Here is a 16,727-nt window from a genome sequence, read left to right as displayed (position 1 = left end):
GTACTAATTTTCCCTCTGATGCTGTTATGAAGCAACGAACTACCCAGATCGTTGTACATCCGTGGCAAGTCTCCACTCAAATTTCTCATATCGCTACAAACAATACATCAGAAGCGGTGCCCTATCATCTATGGGCTCCTATGTATGGGGAGATATTATGACGAATATAATGTGTAGGTATGAGTCATGAGCGAAGTAAGAGTCATAGAACAGAGCTCAGGCAGCAGGCTAGTGGCAAAAACAGATCAAAATTGACTCAACAGGTCAGAGACTCAGGCAAGCCCTTCCGGCACGCCACCTCCGATTCAGAACGTTGTCTCGAGGCGGCAACTTTCTTTCTTGCGTTCGGTCTGACTACACCAATCATGGGAGCCTATATATTGTCACAGTCCACTGCAGGCAGCTCTCGGCGTCAACGCTCGCAAGCATGTGTTCGACATGGTTGCAGCCGCCCAAACGACTTCTTGTGTACCACCACTGCTCTGTCCACGCACCTCAGACCCTTTCACTGGCTTTGTCTGGGATCAAATACAGTAGCCTAGTTGTAACTTCCTCATGCCACAAGCATCAGACACTGGCAGTGCTGAGGATCGGCACGCCCACAACGACTCGGCTCGGCCTTCTCCAGAGAACGGCAACGTACGACCTACAGAAAAGTGGGTTGTGGTGTCCTGGAGTCTGCCTGCTATCTGACAATGAGACGGGGAGAAAAACTGTGAGCCTTTGGCGGAGCTGCCATCGGGGATGTATGTGTTTCTGCCTTAATGCTGCTGTCTCGCTCCTCACCAGAACTGCAGCTCCAATGCTGGACCTTCACAGCCGTCGGGACCTCACGTACAGAAAAACACTCCCAATGTTGCATCGGTCGGCGATTTATCTCCGTAAGTTCTCGTCAATAATGATATCAAACATGCTCCTCAATTATCTCAGCAAGGTGGTGGCGGATAAGGACCAACCCACGCTAAACGAATTGTGAATGAAAAATAAGCTGAGCGATCACAACTGACCATATCCTATATGCAGAGCAAATGTCATGAAGCAAGTATTAGATGTTCTCCAGGACTCGACGATCGCATCGAAGAGTGGCAAGGACAATAGGTCTCGTTTCTCGGGGGTGTACAAACGAGTCGCAGAGGAGCACGACGTCGAGTTTCTCGAGCGATACACTACTGACATGGACCTTTTCTCTGCTGTCAGCACATCTCTCATTGTCACGATGGTGTCCAATCTCAGTCCCGACCCCAGTAATATCACGAATGCCCTTTTGAAGCAACTTGTTCAAATCGGACCGGGCAATCTCGCTGCAGCGGGCTCCACACTCACAGACCCAGCATCTACGTGGTTTCCGAGCGCGCCGACCTTATGGATCCAAACGATCGCATGTGCAAGCTTGTCCATGAGTTTGCTCGCCGCGTTCTGGGTCGTACTATGTAAGCAGTGTATACTCTGTGCTCATTTCACTACCCAGGCCCTGTACATATGGCCGGCACATTCGCACGACGATCTCTTCAGCAATTAATCAACCAGGTTTCAGAGGTGGCTGTCTTTTGTTGTTTCGCGCGTTTCGACAAAGGTCGTGGACTCGGAAGCACAAGAGTTCGACCTGAATTTGGATTTTTTTTGTTGGGGGATGAATACGTCCTCACCCTCCCTGACATACCCACCACCAATCTCGAAGCACCTGGCGTCAAGTGGCTGCTCGAGACCTCTACGGATCCTGAACTGTTTCTCGCCGCTGCTAGCCTTGTTCCGCAGGTCAAATGGTCCCTAGATCTTGACGTTTCAGATACTTTCACAAGCTGCGTCGGCTTCCATGGGAAATTTTTGCCGTAATTAGAGGAGAAAGCCTCAGCTACCGCTCAAAGTAGGAGTCATACTGCATGTAGGAGGGATCTGCTGCATTGTCTTCTATTAGCGAGCAAGATACAGTGAATGCGATACTCGAACAAGACAATGATGACGGGATCATCCAGTCAACTGTCAAGGATCAGAAGTAAGTATATTTCCCTTTGATTGAAGTAACCCATTCGAAATAGATCGAGTCATGATATGTGTGGTGATGCTTGTTGGGGAAATCACAGTGGCGACAAGGGTGGTGACCTTGGAATCTGATGTATAATGGTAGTAATGCGGAGGCTGGCCCGAGATAAGCAATTTTGCAGCAAGATGTTGTTCCTCGTGCAGACACTGGAGCGGATCGCCAAAAAAAAACGAATAACAGTGATGATTCAGAAGGAATGATCATTTGACTCACTGAAGTCGCGAATTCTTCTCATTGGAGAAATCACAGTGGCGCTGTGGACCAGAATGAGGTCTTGGAAATCTGATGGCATCATGTTGGTGATACGGATATGAACTGCGAACCTGACTCCTCTGTCACGCTGGCAAAAAAGAATGAGTCGGACTTTGCGATTATGCTTGTTGGGGAAATCATGGAGTAGTGCTGTGGACCAGGATGGCGGCTTCGAAATCTGATGGCATCATGTTATTTATTGATACGGATATGATCTGCGAACTTGACTCCTTTGTCACACTGAAAAAAAGAACAAATGAGAAGTTGGATAAATCATGGCGGCGGTCAACGACGAAGCGGTGCGTGGACCCGCAGTAGCAATCCCAAAACACAATTACTTCTTTGCGCGTGGAACAAAAGAAAAAAAAAATCGAAGTCATAATCATGATGGGCGTTTGTGGGTGCCAGGATGGGCATGTGATCGAAAGAAGTTTATGTGTGATGGCAGTGCCAGATCAATGATACTCGGAATTCAATGTTCAAGCGGTTCAACCATGACGGTGGCTCAGAGTACATCAACATTCGAATCTCTACTGAGGTATCGATTGTTGCCTTTATTTCATTTCAGAACAATAGCATCGTTCTGGTTTAAAAGCGAACCATGAACTGCATTTTCTTGCCCCCACTTTTTATTTTCTACTGGCAGTAACTCGTTCAGTTCATTGGCATCATGGTCAATGGCAGTGCCGCTGTCAGCGAACACATTAGTACTCTAGGCATCAGGTACGTCAATCATTCTTTTTGCTCGGTCACTTATATATCTATATCGAACTTTACCATGCACGCAGGGTCAGGGATGTCCCCTTATGGATCACTTGGGATGTGGAGAATTACAAGAAATGTGAAGCCGATGGAATGCTACAGTGGCTCCTCTGTGGCTTCGATGAGCGTCCCAGCAGTGAGAAGTCGAAATTGCTTCAAGATTCTCTTACAGCTGTCCTGGACATCTGCAACAACACTCCAGAAATCACGGATAACTGGACTGAATTGTAGGTAGAGAGTTCACGTGGTATGAAAGAAGCTGAGCGTCTTTTCCCAGTGCCAATTGCGCCACAGAGCCAAGTTCGTACCCGTCCTTTGTGCGTGCGGCCAATGCCGCACTCCTCAAACTGAGGAGCTTGGAAGTCTCCGGACTACCTGCTTCCCCGCAAAACAACGATATGGACATCTTGTTCTATCATAATGACAAGGACAGGACACGAGTGCACCAAGGCGCAAAGTCTATGCGCAAGCCGGACGTTGTTCTCGTCTCTCGGAAAGCGGTGAAGGCTGCGGTGAAGGGTAGAGAGGCTAAGGGTAAGGGCCAGGCTAGTATGGGTAACGACGGCGAGGATCAAAACCAAGATATCGAAGTGTTTTACATGAACAAAGCGGCGAAGAAGCTTCACGGCAACTTCAAATGGATCGATGTTCGATCGACCGTGGAGTTCAAACGCAGCTCCACTCTGGATCCTCCAGTATTGCCTTACCAAGTGACAAAATACGCTCCCTTTAATCCAAGGCTCAAGTATCTGAACCTTTGGAATGCAACGGAAAACCTTGACCCAACAGCTGCGACTCTTGCGCCTGCCGCCGCTTCTACTCGAAGCTCGAACATGCCATCGGATGAACGTAAGCCATACAGAGTGTCTACCTACACTTCATTGCTGACCTTCGCAATTCAGCGCAGGGTACGCGTACGTCCGAGCAGCTGAAAGCAAAATCAGATAGCAAACGTAAATCTGATGAGTTGGACTTCAACGAACCTGCTTGCAAGCGCCAGAAGAAAACCGATGAGAACTCCACGGACCAGAAGGAAATCACAGAGGAGCCCGAAAAGATTCATCCAAACATCCAGAATGGTTTGTATGCTGCGGTGTTATTCACTGCCAACATCGCGCTGCAGTGCGTCATATCTTATGTAGTGAACAGTAAGTCGACTGAATATCTTAGGCCTCTTGTTGAATTGATCGCCCGTACTAGATGATATCATCTACATCTGGTATTTTAATCGAGAAAATGCCATTCAATGCGCCGGCATCAACTTTATCAAGGATCTTCCCCGGTTCCTTGTGTTACTGCTTGCTATGCAGCGCATGGGAGACGAGCAATGGGGCCATAATCCGAAATTTACCCACGTTCCTGGAGTTTCTTGCGACGTCGTCGTTGGAGATGTCAACCTCAAATTGGACCTGAAGTCTGACACACGCATGACTCACTTCGGTCTGCACGGTCACGCAACTAATGTCTTTTCTGTCCAAAGCAAGTATCTTTCGGACAAAAAGAAGAGAGATGTTTGTGGTAACGATTCTAAGGAACTGGTCGCCAAGCTCTATTGGCCAGAAGAGCGACGTCAGAGCGAGGACGAGATACTTCAAAACGTGTATAGCATTGCGAGCAAGGAATCAACAGTGAAGGGCCACATCCCGGACATGGTCTGGTTCCACAAGTTTGACGAGACGTCCACGACCAAAATCAGGAGGTCGCTAGGAATTCAAGACGCTGACGCTGAAGGGGGCAGTCGCATTTTGTATATCGTTATGTTCAGGAAGCTTATCCCAATCACGTCGCTGAGTGGAGACGAATTTCTCAGCGCATGGTGGCAAGTTGCGCTATGTATGTCTGATTTTTCCTGTACTCTTCATTGTCCCTAAGTGAGCCAACAGGTCATTACACACTCTGGAAGCACAATGTCCATCACCGCGACATCAGTCCTAACAATCTTATGGTCTACGGGCTGAACGGCCAATGGGTCGGGGTCCTCAAGGACTACGACTTATCATTGATCAAACCCGATGGGCCCAGCGGGAAGGAGTGCACAGGAACAGTTCCATTCATGGCACTCGACCTGCTCCAGAAAAAGGGCCTCGAAGGCAAAGTCATGCACAAGTACCGGCACGATGCTGAATCCCTCGTCTGGGTCCTTGTCTGGGTCTGTCTTAGGTACCAAGAAGGCAAGCTGATGAGCAATGGCAGACTGCTCGATGACTGGCTAAAAGTGGATGCTAATGGATGCAGGAAGGAAAAAGCAGTATTTATGACATTAGTGCTGCCGTGGTCCGGTTCGGTTTTTTTGCGGTCTGAACTTGAACCGAACCGAAATTTTTTCTGTAGGGACAGCAAAAAAAATTGACGAAATACTAGTCTACACATTGAGTAACTACTCTAATAACATTTGTGCGCACTCCTCTGCCTCTGTAGCTGCTGAAAGATGTCCATTACGGTAAGCGGCCTTCATGAAAATGATCAGCCGTGCGAACTCGCTCCCAGGGGACTGGATTGGGGAGCAGCCGCCGAAAACGCAAATAAAGGGCAAGTCTGTTTTACGGCGTCGGCAACAGTTGTGGTAGGGGAAGGTGCAGCAGTAGGCTTTGGGATCGTGCTCGCAGGCTTCTTGCCAAAGTCAAACTTCAGCGGTGCAGGTGTGGATGGGGCAGAAGTTGGGGCAGCGTTGCTCGGAGTGGTACTAAATATCGATGGTGGGTTAGCTTGTGTCGATGTAGATGTTGGCGTCGAGGAAGGTAGTACACTGGGTGGTTTTGCGAAGGGGAATGGTGCTGGTTTGCCGGTTTCCGTGCTTGATGCTGCTGGTGCAGAGAAGGGATTGGTGGATGTGGAAGTAGGTGCAGCGAACAGCGGCTGTGCGGGCATGGGACCAAAGAGAAAACGAAGGAGCTGCAGGTGCAGGCGTCGACGGTGCAATTGGCTTAGCGAAAAAGTCCGGTATGGAGGGTGTAGATGACGTGGTAGGTGCGGTGGTGGTGGTTATTTGTGGAGTAGACGAGGTAGGGAATAGGCTGGGTTTATTGGCAACAGGAGCTGAGGGTACCTGAAGTGTAAGGTTAGTATCAAGTCAAAAACTTCAAAACGATTTGAATGAGACAGTCGATAGGAAGATGGCTTCGCCAGTGACAAAAAGGATGCACGCACATAATTATAGAGCCTTGACTCAAATGAGATTTTTTTTAAAAAAATTTAATTCAGATGCACATACCTGTAATTTGTGGGTGGACGACGGCAAGATGGAGCTGAGTGATGGTTCAGTCTGGATGATTGGTGGGACGCAAATCAAAGGTGCCTTGAAAAAGAGAGATAGAAAGTCATGTGAGAAATTGATTGATTAGTACTTACCTTGAAAAGGCTGAAGGTAGCCTGATTAACCAATAGTGCAAATCCCGAAGACAGCAGTTTGATGTGGAGACCGACTTTGTCGCAGTCGCAGTCGAAGTCGAAGTCGATAATGGTTCGGAATGGTTCGGCAAGGCCGAACCAGAATGGACCGTTCGGGAAGACCTAGAACCGAGAGCCGTTTTCCGGTCCGGTTCTGGACCGGACCGTGGCAGCACTAATTTATGTGGACATTTAGGCAAGGGAACGCTGAGGACAACAACGACATAAAATCCTCGCCATCACACCGGTCTAACTGGAAAATTGCGGTAGTTGCCTTTCCACTATTTTTATACTGCCCCGCACGACAAGGACGAAAATGAGTCCATTCTTCGGAAATGGCTCCTGAATAATGTGGAGTCTGTCGCTCCGGACATTATAGCTCGCCATCATGAACAGCTTTCGGGCCAAATGTTGGTCGATTTTCAAACTCCGACTTCACGCACGTGACGCTACTCCCTAGCCATTGTCATGACCAATTTTCCCGTACCACTATCACGTTGAAGCGCCGAAGAGGACCCTCGCAGTCACCAAGCTCATAACGCAATGAAAAATACTGCAATTACACATCAACTCGATCAAGGAAACGCTTCCCTTTCCCTAACACCTCATTTTTCCAGATATTCACCACATAAAGATCCCCTTTGCTCTCGTCATCGCCGTCGCTGACGATCAGCCCATCTTACTACAAGCTTTCCGATCTGAGGACGAGCAACACTTATTTGTTCATGCAACTCCATGACAATTCATTCCGCCCTTACGACCTTCCAGGTTTGACGTTGGTATGGATCGTGGAGGTTCATTAATACACTCCCTGTATCCGCCGTGCTCACACTGTTTACAAGGGTCTATAATGAATGCAAAGACCCGCATGCCCCATACTAGAGATGACCTCTCAGTGCACTGACAAGTGTGTCGTCGTCGCCTGTAACGATCCTACCCCCACCCTGAGCCCAGTTGCCACATTGCAGACGGTGACATGATCTGCGATAGCGCCTGTGTTCCTGACGAGGACTGCGGTGATTGTTCTGGTCTTGAAGAATTGGTACGCCATATTGTGGTGTCCACGCCTTTCCTAATTGTTTCAATTTCAAGCTGGCAATGCTGCACCGATTATCATTCTTATCTATCCCAGCCAAAGTCCCTTGACCCAAGTCTCACACAGTTCAACTGGAACCCACAGTCAACAAATGGTTTGTGTGGATGCGACGAGAGCGACTACAGCGAACAACATGTACCCCGATTTTCTCCAGAATACAGTACCATAGCCCGGCCTTTGGGTAACGCTTCTCCCGAATGTCTGGCGTCATCTACTAGCTCAGCGTTTTCTTCACCCCACATTTCCCAGGCAGCGACTCAGTTCACACCCGTTGGCCTGCCACAACACCTACCACAGTTCTCACCAGATATGTTTACTTGTTTGTGGGGGGACTGTAAGGCTACATTCCCATCTCTTATGGAGCTAGTCGGGCACGTCAACTTGGACCATCTCCGCCCTCCAAGTTTAACGAAGGAATCAGCCCCTCAGCAGGTATGCTCAGACGCTTCCCAGAATCAACAATTCGACACCAATACTATGTCGTGCCACTGGGGAGACTGTGTTATGTTACCCTGTACAGAATCAATTTCAAGCTCTTCGACAACCGTGTTTACAGATACTGTCCTTGACGCTCTTACTACACACTTGATGCAAGATCATTTTGGTATCAATTACCCTTTCCCACAATCGATGATGGCGCGCACGGCATTACCACCGGAAATTATTCCCCATGACGAAACATCCACAGACGTCCCTCCCTATCCTTCACCTCTGGACAAGTCTTATCCGCCAGACTCCCCCTCCCCGTTCACAGACGCCATCAAACCTTGTAAATGGAGTGGGTGCACGCAAACATTCTCTTCTCCTGATGACCTTACAAACCACATCCTCTCTGCCCACATCGGCAGCGGTAAAGCACACTACGAGTGTTGCTGGGAGGGTTGCTCTCGGAATGGGACGCAAGGATTTTCAAGTAAACAAAAAGTCGCACGGCACATGCAGTCGCACACAGGACATAGGCCATTTAAGTGTAAAATATGTAATGCACATTTCTCAGAAACAGCTACGCTGCAACAGCATATGCGGAGGCATACCCAAGAGAGTATGTACTTTTCTGTTTTCTGTCATCTCGCGTTCGACAGGCAGCTCATTGGACACTGTTAGAGCCATACGTTTGTGATTTTCCCGGGTGCGGCAAAGCGTTTGCTATCACGGGTGCATTGACGATTCACAAGCGGACGCACAATGGTTTCAAGCCGTTCAAGTGCAAGTTTTGCGAGAAGTATGGGGTTCTTCTATTTGATGTTGGAGTGCTGATGTATTGTCTTTCTTCAGGGCTTTCGCTGAGTCGTCGAATCTGTCGAAACATGTAGGCTTTTTAGTTATTGCAGATATAGTTTCTGAACCAGACCGTGTTTCTAGTTACGAACGCATACAGGTGCACGCCCTTATCCCTGTCCTGAGGGTGGGTGTGGAAAGTCTTTCGCGAGGCCGGACCAGCTTGCGAGACATATGGGTGTACATAGAAAGAAGGACCCAGGACTGGGAATGGAATGAACACCTTGGGATAAAATGTGTTTAGTCATTATGTATCTATTATGAAGATAGTCCACGAGTTTTCGCAGTGGTGTCAAGCTATTTAAGTTCACTTGAGCAATTGTCTCCAACATTCTCGGGTCCTTCAAGTTGTTTCGACCACTACTGTAACTGAAAGAGAACACTGCATGCAGATAGAAGAGAGAGTATATCGAACTCCTGTGAGTGACGAGGTTTTTGAAATTGAATGATAACCGTTTTTCAGTGTCGTTGTGCAGCCTAGTCTTTCATTATTGCTTCCAGTTGAAGTACACGGAGGCTGCGGCACTCTTATTGATGAATTCAGGATTATTGCTCGCCTGGCTGATGATCATGACATCGAGCCTGCCCCTATTTATGCATGTTCATGTCAATCAGTCAGAGTGACCAAGTACTGGCAAATTATCTCGTGCTTCAAATTTGGTTAGCAATTTTCTCGCTACGCACGGCTATCTCTGGCCCGATGGTGACCGCATCAGTCACATGTTTGGAGAATCAATACTGTGAATGCCTAAAATACCATCACTGAGCTAGGGCCTCCACCACAACTTTCACGCCCCATGCCCCAGGATCGGCAACTCGCTCAGCCTTTAGCTTTGTGCTATCAATATATGCGCTCCTACCGGCCTTTGCCTCCATGTCTTTCGTCCCTTCAGCAGCTTCTCTAGCAGCCTTCACGGCTGCCGCAAGGCCGGACGACAGTGCACCGATGAAGGCAGTGAGAGGGTCGACTAGTGTACGAGAAGGGGGACGTGCCCGAGTGTAAGTATATAAACGACCTAGAGCAGCTTCTAACGCCGTGCACCATACTTCTTGTGTGGCGATCGAGGAGGAGCTTTTAGCGAGCGCTTGAGCGAGGGCAGAGAAGAAGATTCTGATACATGATGATTATGACATATGAATCTGACCAAAAGGAACTTCACTAACGAATAGAGGGCTCCGCTAGTTCCTCCCATCGCATCCTCTGCGATACGAGATATTGTGATGACGCTGCCAAGTACATCGTTGCCAGAGATGCTGTTTTTGCTCAGAGCCTCAAGCACAGCTGTATGTATATAATGAGTATGCATGCATATAAATATCATAATGTGAAGTACCTGTAGCACCATCTTTGAGCGTAAGTCCGCAGTCCCCATCACCAGCGATGTTGTCCATGCGAGTAATCTCGGGCTCAGCAATAATGAGGGCCCGGCATGCACGCTCTATAGCACTGTTGAATTGATCGACATCGGGGGCTTTGAGTGAGGCTGACCAGGCCTTCGCGTGGGTTGCAGTCGGGAGGGACGAAAAGACAGATGGTGGCTTTGGGACAGACCTAGAAGACCATTTCCATCCTGGGGTGTTGATACTGTCGTCGAGTAAGGAAAGGATGAAATCAGCGGTTGGAGTTCCCGTGTCGTTTTCGGCGGGGAGAAGGAGCATCGTAATTGAAAATCCGGGCATGTTGAGACTTGTCTAGCAAGGATTATCATTGATTCTAGTAAAGCTGAAGGGGTTCGACTAACCATGAAAGAGCCAGAAAGCAGGCGCATGATCTTAATCCCAGATTTATCCAGAGCACGCCTCACTTCGGCGACTACTCCGCCGAGTTCAAGTTCACTGAGACCGCCGAGGTTATTGACGAGAAGAACAACACGGTCTGTGCCGTCATTCTTGAAGGGAACGAAAGACCGTTCTTTGTCTGTTGTGGAAGTAATCATGTCGAGGAGAGTGGGGATGAGTTCATTGAGAGGTGGAACAGGAGAAATGCGACGGTGACCACTTTCGTTGTGAATTCCGAGACCGATTTCGAGTTCATTCGCACCCAAATATGTATCGGGAATAGCGGTTCCAGGGACCTGCACGAAGCGAGGAAGTATCGTGAATACAGAGATGTCCTCAACACTCGAACGTTGACTCGTACATGACAGTGGTCCAGACCAACCCCTATAGTACCGAGCCTAGAGGAAACGTACTGGGCGATATCGTAGACCTCATCTACAGAGGCACCAGTTTGGGCCAAGGCGCCTGCAATTTTGTAGACGAGACAAACACCTGCAAGACCACTGTAGGATGTTCAAGTGATGTAGTGGAATTTCGATAGATGTCCATACCGTCTTCCGACAATACTACCTTGGGTTTTTCCTACAGCAACGTCATCTCCTACGATGACGAACTTGACACGGTCAGCTTTGTCGGGATAACGGGCCGCATATTCTTCTTTGGCTAGACCAAAATTGAGGACATCGCCGGTGTAATTCCTGCATACAAGATCAGTTAGCAAATCTGATACTACAACAGTCGTCGCGATGAGCCGTACTTGACTACGATGATAGTGCTAAATGCAGTCATTGTTAGCAAATAAAGTTACAGCTGCAACAATGGAATCACCCTCTTTTGTTGTCGATCAGATCTACTGCACGGCGAACTTGACCAGCACTTGGAGAGGCAAAGATATGTCCACACACAGCAGCTTCGTGAATGTCGGTTAGGTCACGACCGCATAAAGAGTATTCTGCTAACCGGTCAAAACGCCCTGGCCTGCATCCAGGTCAGCGTGATCTGGAATGTGATGCGAGGGCTCATTTACCTACGAAACCTGAGTGGGATGGCTCATGACCAGAACCACCTCCACAGAGGAGAGCAACTTTGGAGCGGTCCTGATCAGCAAGGTAGACGACTATATATCTTTTTTGTTTAGTATCCTGATCGTCGGTCTGCAATGTTACCTCTATGGATCGGATCAAGAGCTAGTTGTGTATTGATTGCGCACAGTCCTTCTAAGGAATCGAGCACGAGAGAGGGTGCTGTGTTCAGGAAATGCTTGCCTGTGTTCAAAGTTGGTCGAGCAGTCAGTACGATGGCATGATGAGATTGACAAAGCTTTACTTTGTACGACCATGATGGCTGCGAGTGGGAAGAAAGGAGTTTACATGAACAGTACACTATCTCATAATGCAATGACATCACGGGCTCCCACCCACCACGTCTTTTTATTATAAATTTTTATTGCTTAAACTTAGTCTAATGGAAGTTTTTCCTGATGGAGATGAACGTCTGAATATGCATCATGGGTCATTTTTTTTACGATTCAGACTAGTCAAATGTGATACCAACAAATTAGTGGCCGTCGACCATTTTGGGATCACTGAGGGCTACAAAGTCCGAGTCATTGCCTGGCCACCTCATGTATTACCATACTACTTATGACATACCAGCTAGAGAAAATTTTACTTGCAGAGCATCGAAGATTCAGATATATGACTCGAGGCTATATGGCAACTTGCGAAGTCCCCTAATTAGTTGATCATGAAAGACCAAAGAGTATGTAATACTAGTCGATCCGTGGGAAAAAAGAGTTACATACGCGTTCTTGTTGGTCGAGGAGGTTTCTCATTTAAATGTCATGAGTTTGCCATCACCTGCAGCATCACCTTCCTTAAAGCCATCAGAATTGATTTCCGCAAGTCGAAAGAGACAGCGGTCTCACTCTATGCAATCAGATTCTTCATCTTCTATAAAGCGCTCTGCTTCAGAAGGCCCTTCATCAACTACACCTGTCCCTATCATGACAGATCCTATATCTTCCGTCGATTCTGCGAGAGAGCAAGAGATTGAAATTGACACTTATATGGAAGAACAGGGTGAAGATATTACAATTCAACTGGGTTCTCTCACCATCGAGCAGAAAGTGGCACGTATCAAATCCCTGCGTGACAAGCCTATGGTCGCAGGCGACACTTGGTATATCATATCTCGTCAATGGTTCAGACAATGGGAGATCGCTTGCGGAATCTTATCAGACAAGTCACTCGAGCCATTGCAGGAGAAGAATATTGGTCCACCAGACAACTCCTCTCTATTTGACTCTCAGGGAAATCTTACCTCAAATCTAGTCGAACACATTGACGTCGAGTTCTTACCCGAAGAGGCCTGGTCTGAGCTTGTGGCTTGGTGCGTGTGACTTCCTGACTTCTCTGATTCTCGTCTTTATATCCCTTCAGGTATGGTCAGCCAATACATCCGCTCCCGCGATCCGTCATCGCCAAAGCCTTTTTGCAGACCGCCTTGGAACTTCGTCCTCCGCGCCTCAAAGTCTTAGTGCTCAAAGATTTGGGTCCAGATGCTGATATCGCAGGACCTCCCCATTCCTACGTCACTGTCTCTATCAGAGACACAATGAAGACCCTTATTCAGGCGCTCGTATCTGCTGTCACCGCTCGCAGCAATATTCCTTGCAGAATCTGGAAGATTGAACCCGGCGAATTCCTCGGTTCTCACTTTCCCACATCAAAACTTGCATCGTGGGGAGCAGAGCTAGTGAGTGAAGAGACAGACAAGACAGTCGAGGACAGCATGATAGAACCGGAAGATCCTTTCGTGGTCGAATTTCAAGAGAATGGCGCTTGGATCGTTGATGCTTCTCAAGTTGTGCGAGCACCTCCACCTTCAGCAGTACACGTACCCCCACCCCATTTTAGCAATGACAACGATTTCTTCAGCCGTCTGAGTAATCAACGAACATCAGCATTCCAGAACACTCAGCCATTTCGCACTCCGTCGCCGTCACGGCGAGGCTCTTCATCTAAAGCGAAGGAGTCATCAGTTGTTCCTTTCAAATCATTCGGATTTTCAAAGGGTGGCAGTAAGATTATCCAAGAACCTGGCACTCTCGGCCTGGGAAACATGTACGTTTTGTTGTCAAATAGTGATCGATTCGCTGACACGAGCTTAGGGGGAATACGTGTTTCATGAACTCAGCGCTCCAATGTCTCGCGCATACAAAAGAGTTGACGAATTATTTTCTTTGCAAGTATTTCCCTCAGGTATTGGTCAGCGACGCTGACATCATATCATAGCTGGCGTTTATCAAGAGGAACTCAATCCCGACAACCCGCTTGGTATGCACGGTGCCATCGCAGAGGCGTTCGGACTACTCTTACATCGTATCTGGGCACGCGATTCAACGAGCACTTCGTACTCGCCGCGCGAGTTCAAGTCGCAGCTACAGAAATTTGCCCCTCAATTCAGCGGATATCAGCAGCACGACTCACAGGAACTGGTTGCGTTTCTACTAGATGGACTACACGAGGACCTTAATCGTGTTCTCAAAAAGCCTTACGTTGAGAAACCGGATTGGGAAGGAGGCGGTAACCTCGAACTTGCTAAATTAGCTCAGACGTCTTGGGACGGATATATGAAGCGCAATGATAGTGTTATTGTCGACCTTTTTCAAGGCCAATACCAGAGTACTCTGGTATGCCCTGAATGCCAGAAGGTACGTATTTCGTGAAGCTTTGCCATCCTTCGCTGAGTATTGTTCTTACAGGTCTCTATCACATTCGATCCATTCATGTATCTTACACTTCCTCTGCCCGTGAACAAAAAGTGGTGGCACATTATCCACTTTGTTCCGTGGGACCCGTCCGTTCCTCATAGGAGGGTAAGATTTCGGTCCCGCCCTTGATTTGTTTCGCTAAATACAGCGTATCAAAAGGTTCCCGTGGAGATAAGTCGCGATAGTTCGTTCAAAGATCTGAAGAATCTGCTTGGTCGATGGATGAAAGTTAAACCCAAAAAGGTCAGTACATACTCGCACACTATCGAGGTTCTCTGCTGATCACTTAGCTCCAGTTGTTAACCATCGAGGTGTTTAATCACCGTTTCTACAAGAGTCTCGATGACAGCATCCTGTGCGGTGATATGGCCGACAGTGACCTGATCTACTGTTTCGAATTGCCCTGTAATTCGCGCCAGAGTCGCTCATACAAGCCCAAGGACAATGATCCTTTCATCCTTCCTGTGATTTTGACAGACGTGGTCCCTCCGCGTCCCACCTACTCCAATTATTCTCGTTCTACAAACAACTTTGGCTGTCCATTCATTGTGGTAATCGATAAAGATCAAGCAAGATCCGTGAAGGACATGTATGATGCTGTCATCGAACGCCTACGACGATGGACGGTCCACGAGAGGGACTTGTATACCTGGGAAACCGATCCTTCTCCCAGTGGTGCTGTTACAATCCCTATCTCGACAGTCTCCCCTGTCGACTCCATCACAGAGATCAAAGAAAACGGGGATATTAGCGAAGTTGACGGGATGGCCATCGAAGGCGACATCGCAGATCAGAGAATTTTCGATGAGGATGATTCTGGAATGGAACCTACACCGTGTATCGTTGGCACGAAAGAAGGCGTCTTCACTCTTCACCTTTACACTGGCTACAAGGATTATGTCACAGGTGGCCATGGTTCCGGTAACGGTCGATCCGAGCAGTGGGAAACCCGTATTGAAGACACCGAATCGGGAGCTCCATTACTGAAGGAGGGTGACGCTTTCCTCTGCGAGTTCGATGAGAACATGAAGACATACTACTTCGGCGCCTCTCAGTTCGAGAACTCGCGGTGGGGTGAGTGGATACCTTTCCTGCACCCCGAGTACACAGAGGCCAAGGAGGTGGCTGCAGCACAGAAGTCGAAGGGCATAACACTTGATGATTGTTTGGCGGAGTTCACGAAGCAGGAACAGCTGGGTGAAGATGACTTGTGGTACTGCCCGCATTGCAAGAAACACCAGCAAGCTACGAAAAAGTTCGACCTTTGGAAGGTCCCGGACATTCTCGCGGTGCACCTCAAGCGTTTCAGTAACAGCCGCGCGCTTCGCGATAAGATCGACACTTTCGTCGACTTCCCTATTGAGGGTCTCGACCTTACTGATCTCATTGGTGAACGCCGAGTGGGGACTACGCTCGCGCAGAGTGGAGTCGACATCAACGAGCTTGGCATGAGAGATATCGAGGAGCCTCTCATTTATGACCTCTATGCCGTTGATGAGCACATGGGGGGACTTGGTGGTGGGCACTATCGTGCGTATGCCCTCAACCATGTGACGGAGCAGTGGTATCACTTCGATGATTCGTATGTCACGCGGTCTGATGCCAGTCATGCAGTGGCAAGTTTAATTTCTGTTTTTTTTTTCGGCACCAATTAATAATCTTCAAAGAATTCCAACGCCTACCTGTTGTTCTATAGACGTAGAAGCAACGCTCCGTTGGGAGGCAAGACTAACGAGAAGATAGAGGAAGCTGGTCGCAAGGCTGCCGCCGAAGCGGAGGAAGAAAACGCTGCAGAACCAGAGGCACAACTTCCGACACCGCCTAGTGAAAGCGACGCAACTCCTTTTCCCTTTCCCTCCACACAACAGCATACTAATGCAGGATACCTTACGCCGCGATCCAACACAAGGTCGACTCCTACATCATCGCCACCTCCCCTTGATGATGGCGATCCGACGACGTTGGAGGCGCAGAGCGATGATCTGATTGCTGATGATGGTCTTACTCTTTGTCCTCTTGAACTTGCGTCTGATCAGTTTGATTTCCCCGACCCGTCATGGAGGGCCTCTCCGACATCCTCAGTCGAGGTGGAACCTGACTATGATGACGACCCCGCGCGCAGTTCGTTATTTCGTGCGCACGCCAATATTGACTCTTGGGTTGGTAGTAGTCAGAATGGTCTACCCTCACCAGCAGTTTCTGATCCCGACATGAACCCATTTTCCGACATGAATTCGCAGAAGAAGGGTGCTGATGATAGCATGGACGTTTGACGGAATACCACGACTATAGAGCTACGAGTTGTTATTTACCTGCATAATTCCGTATCTTAATCAGTTACTACTTTCTTAAGTGTG

At 48.4% G+C, this 16,727-nt stretch overlaps 6 protein-coding genes across 6 annotated transcripts; 4 read left to right on the top strand and 2 right to left on the bottom strand.

The window, feature by feature from the left end:
* Window positions 1–712: 712 nt before the first annotated feature.
* On the top strand, window positions 713–1,728 carry EDB93DRAFT_820878 (uncharacterized protein). The gene is made up of 4 exons (XM_041457591.1): window positions 713–746; window positions 798–881; window positions 931–972; window positions 1,024–1,728. Exon 4 carries the CDS (start codon window positions 1,034–1,036, stop codon window positions 1,517–1,519), a length of 486 nt encoding a protein of 161 aa, XP_041311595.1. The 5' UTR covers window positions 713–746; window positions 798–881; window positions 931–972; window positions 1,024–1,033; the 3' UTR covers window positions 1,520–1,728.
* Window positions 1,729–2,779: 1,051 nt separating this feature from the next.
* On the top strand, window positions 2,780–5,382 carry EDB93DRAFT_1326033 (uncharacterized protein). The gene is made up of 7 exons (XM_041455051.1): window positions 2,780–3,016; window positions 3,082–3,282; window positions 3,333–3,904; window positions 3,958–4,203; window positions 4,256–4,888; window positions 4,939–5,204; window positions 5,249–5,382. The coding sequence occupies exons 1-7, from the start codon at window positions 2,964–2,966 to the stop codon at window positions 5,258–5,260; spliced, it is 1,983 nt and encodes a 660-aa protein (XP_041311594.1). The 5' UTR covers window positions 2,780–2,963; the 3' UTR covers window positions 5,261–5,382.
* Window positions 5,383–5,518: 136 nt separating this feature from the next.
* Window positions 5,519–6,897, bottom strand: EDB93DRAFT_1305048 (uncharacterized protein; the record flags this gene model as incomplete). The annotated part of the gene is made up of 5 exons (XM_041454737.1): window positions 6,746–6,897; window positions 6,404–6,565; window positions 6,267–6,350; window positions 5,803–6,101; window positions 5,519–5,738 (listed from the first exon to the last, which is right to left on the bottom strand). Exons 1-5 carry the CDS (start codon window positions 6,830–6,832, stop codon window positions 5,519–5,521), a joined length of 852 nt encoding a protein of 283 aa, XP_041311593.1. The 5' UTR covers window positions 6,833–6,897.
* Window positions 6,898–7,077: 180 nt separating this feature from the next.
* EDB93DRAFT_1125074 (uncharacterized protein) lies at window positions 7,078–9,136 on the top strand (the record flags this gene model as incomplete). Its single annotated transcript, XM_041448705.1, has 7 exons — window positions 7,078–7,210; window positions 7,237–7,255; window positions 7,305–7,359; window positions 7,392–7,501; window positions 7,535–8,580; window positions 8,643–8,847; window positions 8,901–9,136. Coding segments are annotated over 7 exons (1,728 nt in total), but the record flags the coding sequence as incomplete, so codon positions are not given.
* A 166-nt stretch (window positions 9,137–9,302) lies between these two features.
* On the bottom strand, window positions 9,303–12,014 carry EDB93DRAFT_1125058 (dihydroxyacetone kinase). The gene is made up of 12 exons (XM_041448704.1): window positions 11,922–12,014; window positions 11,762–11,860; window positions 11,623–11,712; window positions 11,556–11,573; window positions 11,424–11,505; window positions 11,353–11,370; window positions 11,147–11,293; window positions 10,957–11,098; window positions 10,559–10,891; window positions 10,151–10,508; window positions 9,981–10,098; window positions 9,303–9,927 (listed from the first exon to the last, which is right to left on the bottom strand). Exons 1-12 carry the CDS (start codon window positions 11,932–11,934, stop codon window positions 9,576–9,578), a joined length of 1,770 nt encoding a protein of 589 aa, XP_041311591.1. The 5' UTR covers window positions 11,935–12,014; the 3' UTR covers window positions 9,303–9,575.
* Window positions 12,015–12,426: 412 nt separating this feature from the next.
* EDB93DRAFT_1326030 (cysteine proteinase) lies at window positions 12,427–16,727 on the top strand. Its single transcript, XM_041455050.1, has 8 exons — window positions 12,427–12,986; window positions 13,037–13,720; window positions 13,768–13,841; window positions 13,892–14,310; window positions 14,362–14,475; window positions 14,530–14,613; window positions 14,667–15,986; window positions 16,038–16,727. Exons 1-8 carry the CDS (start codon window positions 12,439–12,441, stop codon window positions 16,641–16,643), a joined length of 3,849 nt encoding a protein of 1,282 aa, XP_041311590.1. The 5' UTR covers window positions 12,427–12,438; the 3' UTR covers window positions 16,644–16,727.

Source organism: Suillus bovinus (genome assembly GCF_016758785.1).
Source record: "Suillus bovinus strain UH-Sbo-P2 chromosome Unknown EDB93scaffold_7, whole genome shotgun sequence".
Classification (NCBI taxonomy): Eukaryota; Fungi; Basidiomycota; class Agaricomycetes; order Boletales; family Suillaceae; genus Suillus; species Suillus bovinus.
Note: the sequence above shows the minus strand (reverse complement) of the source record. Positions and strands in the feature narration are given on the sequence as shown.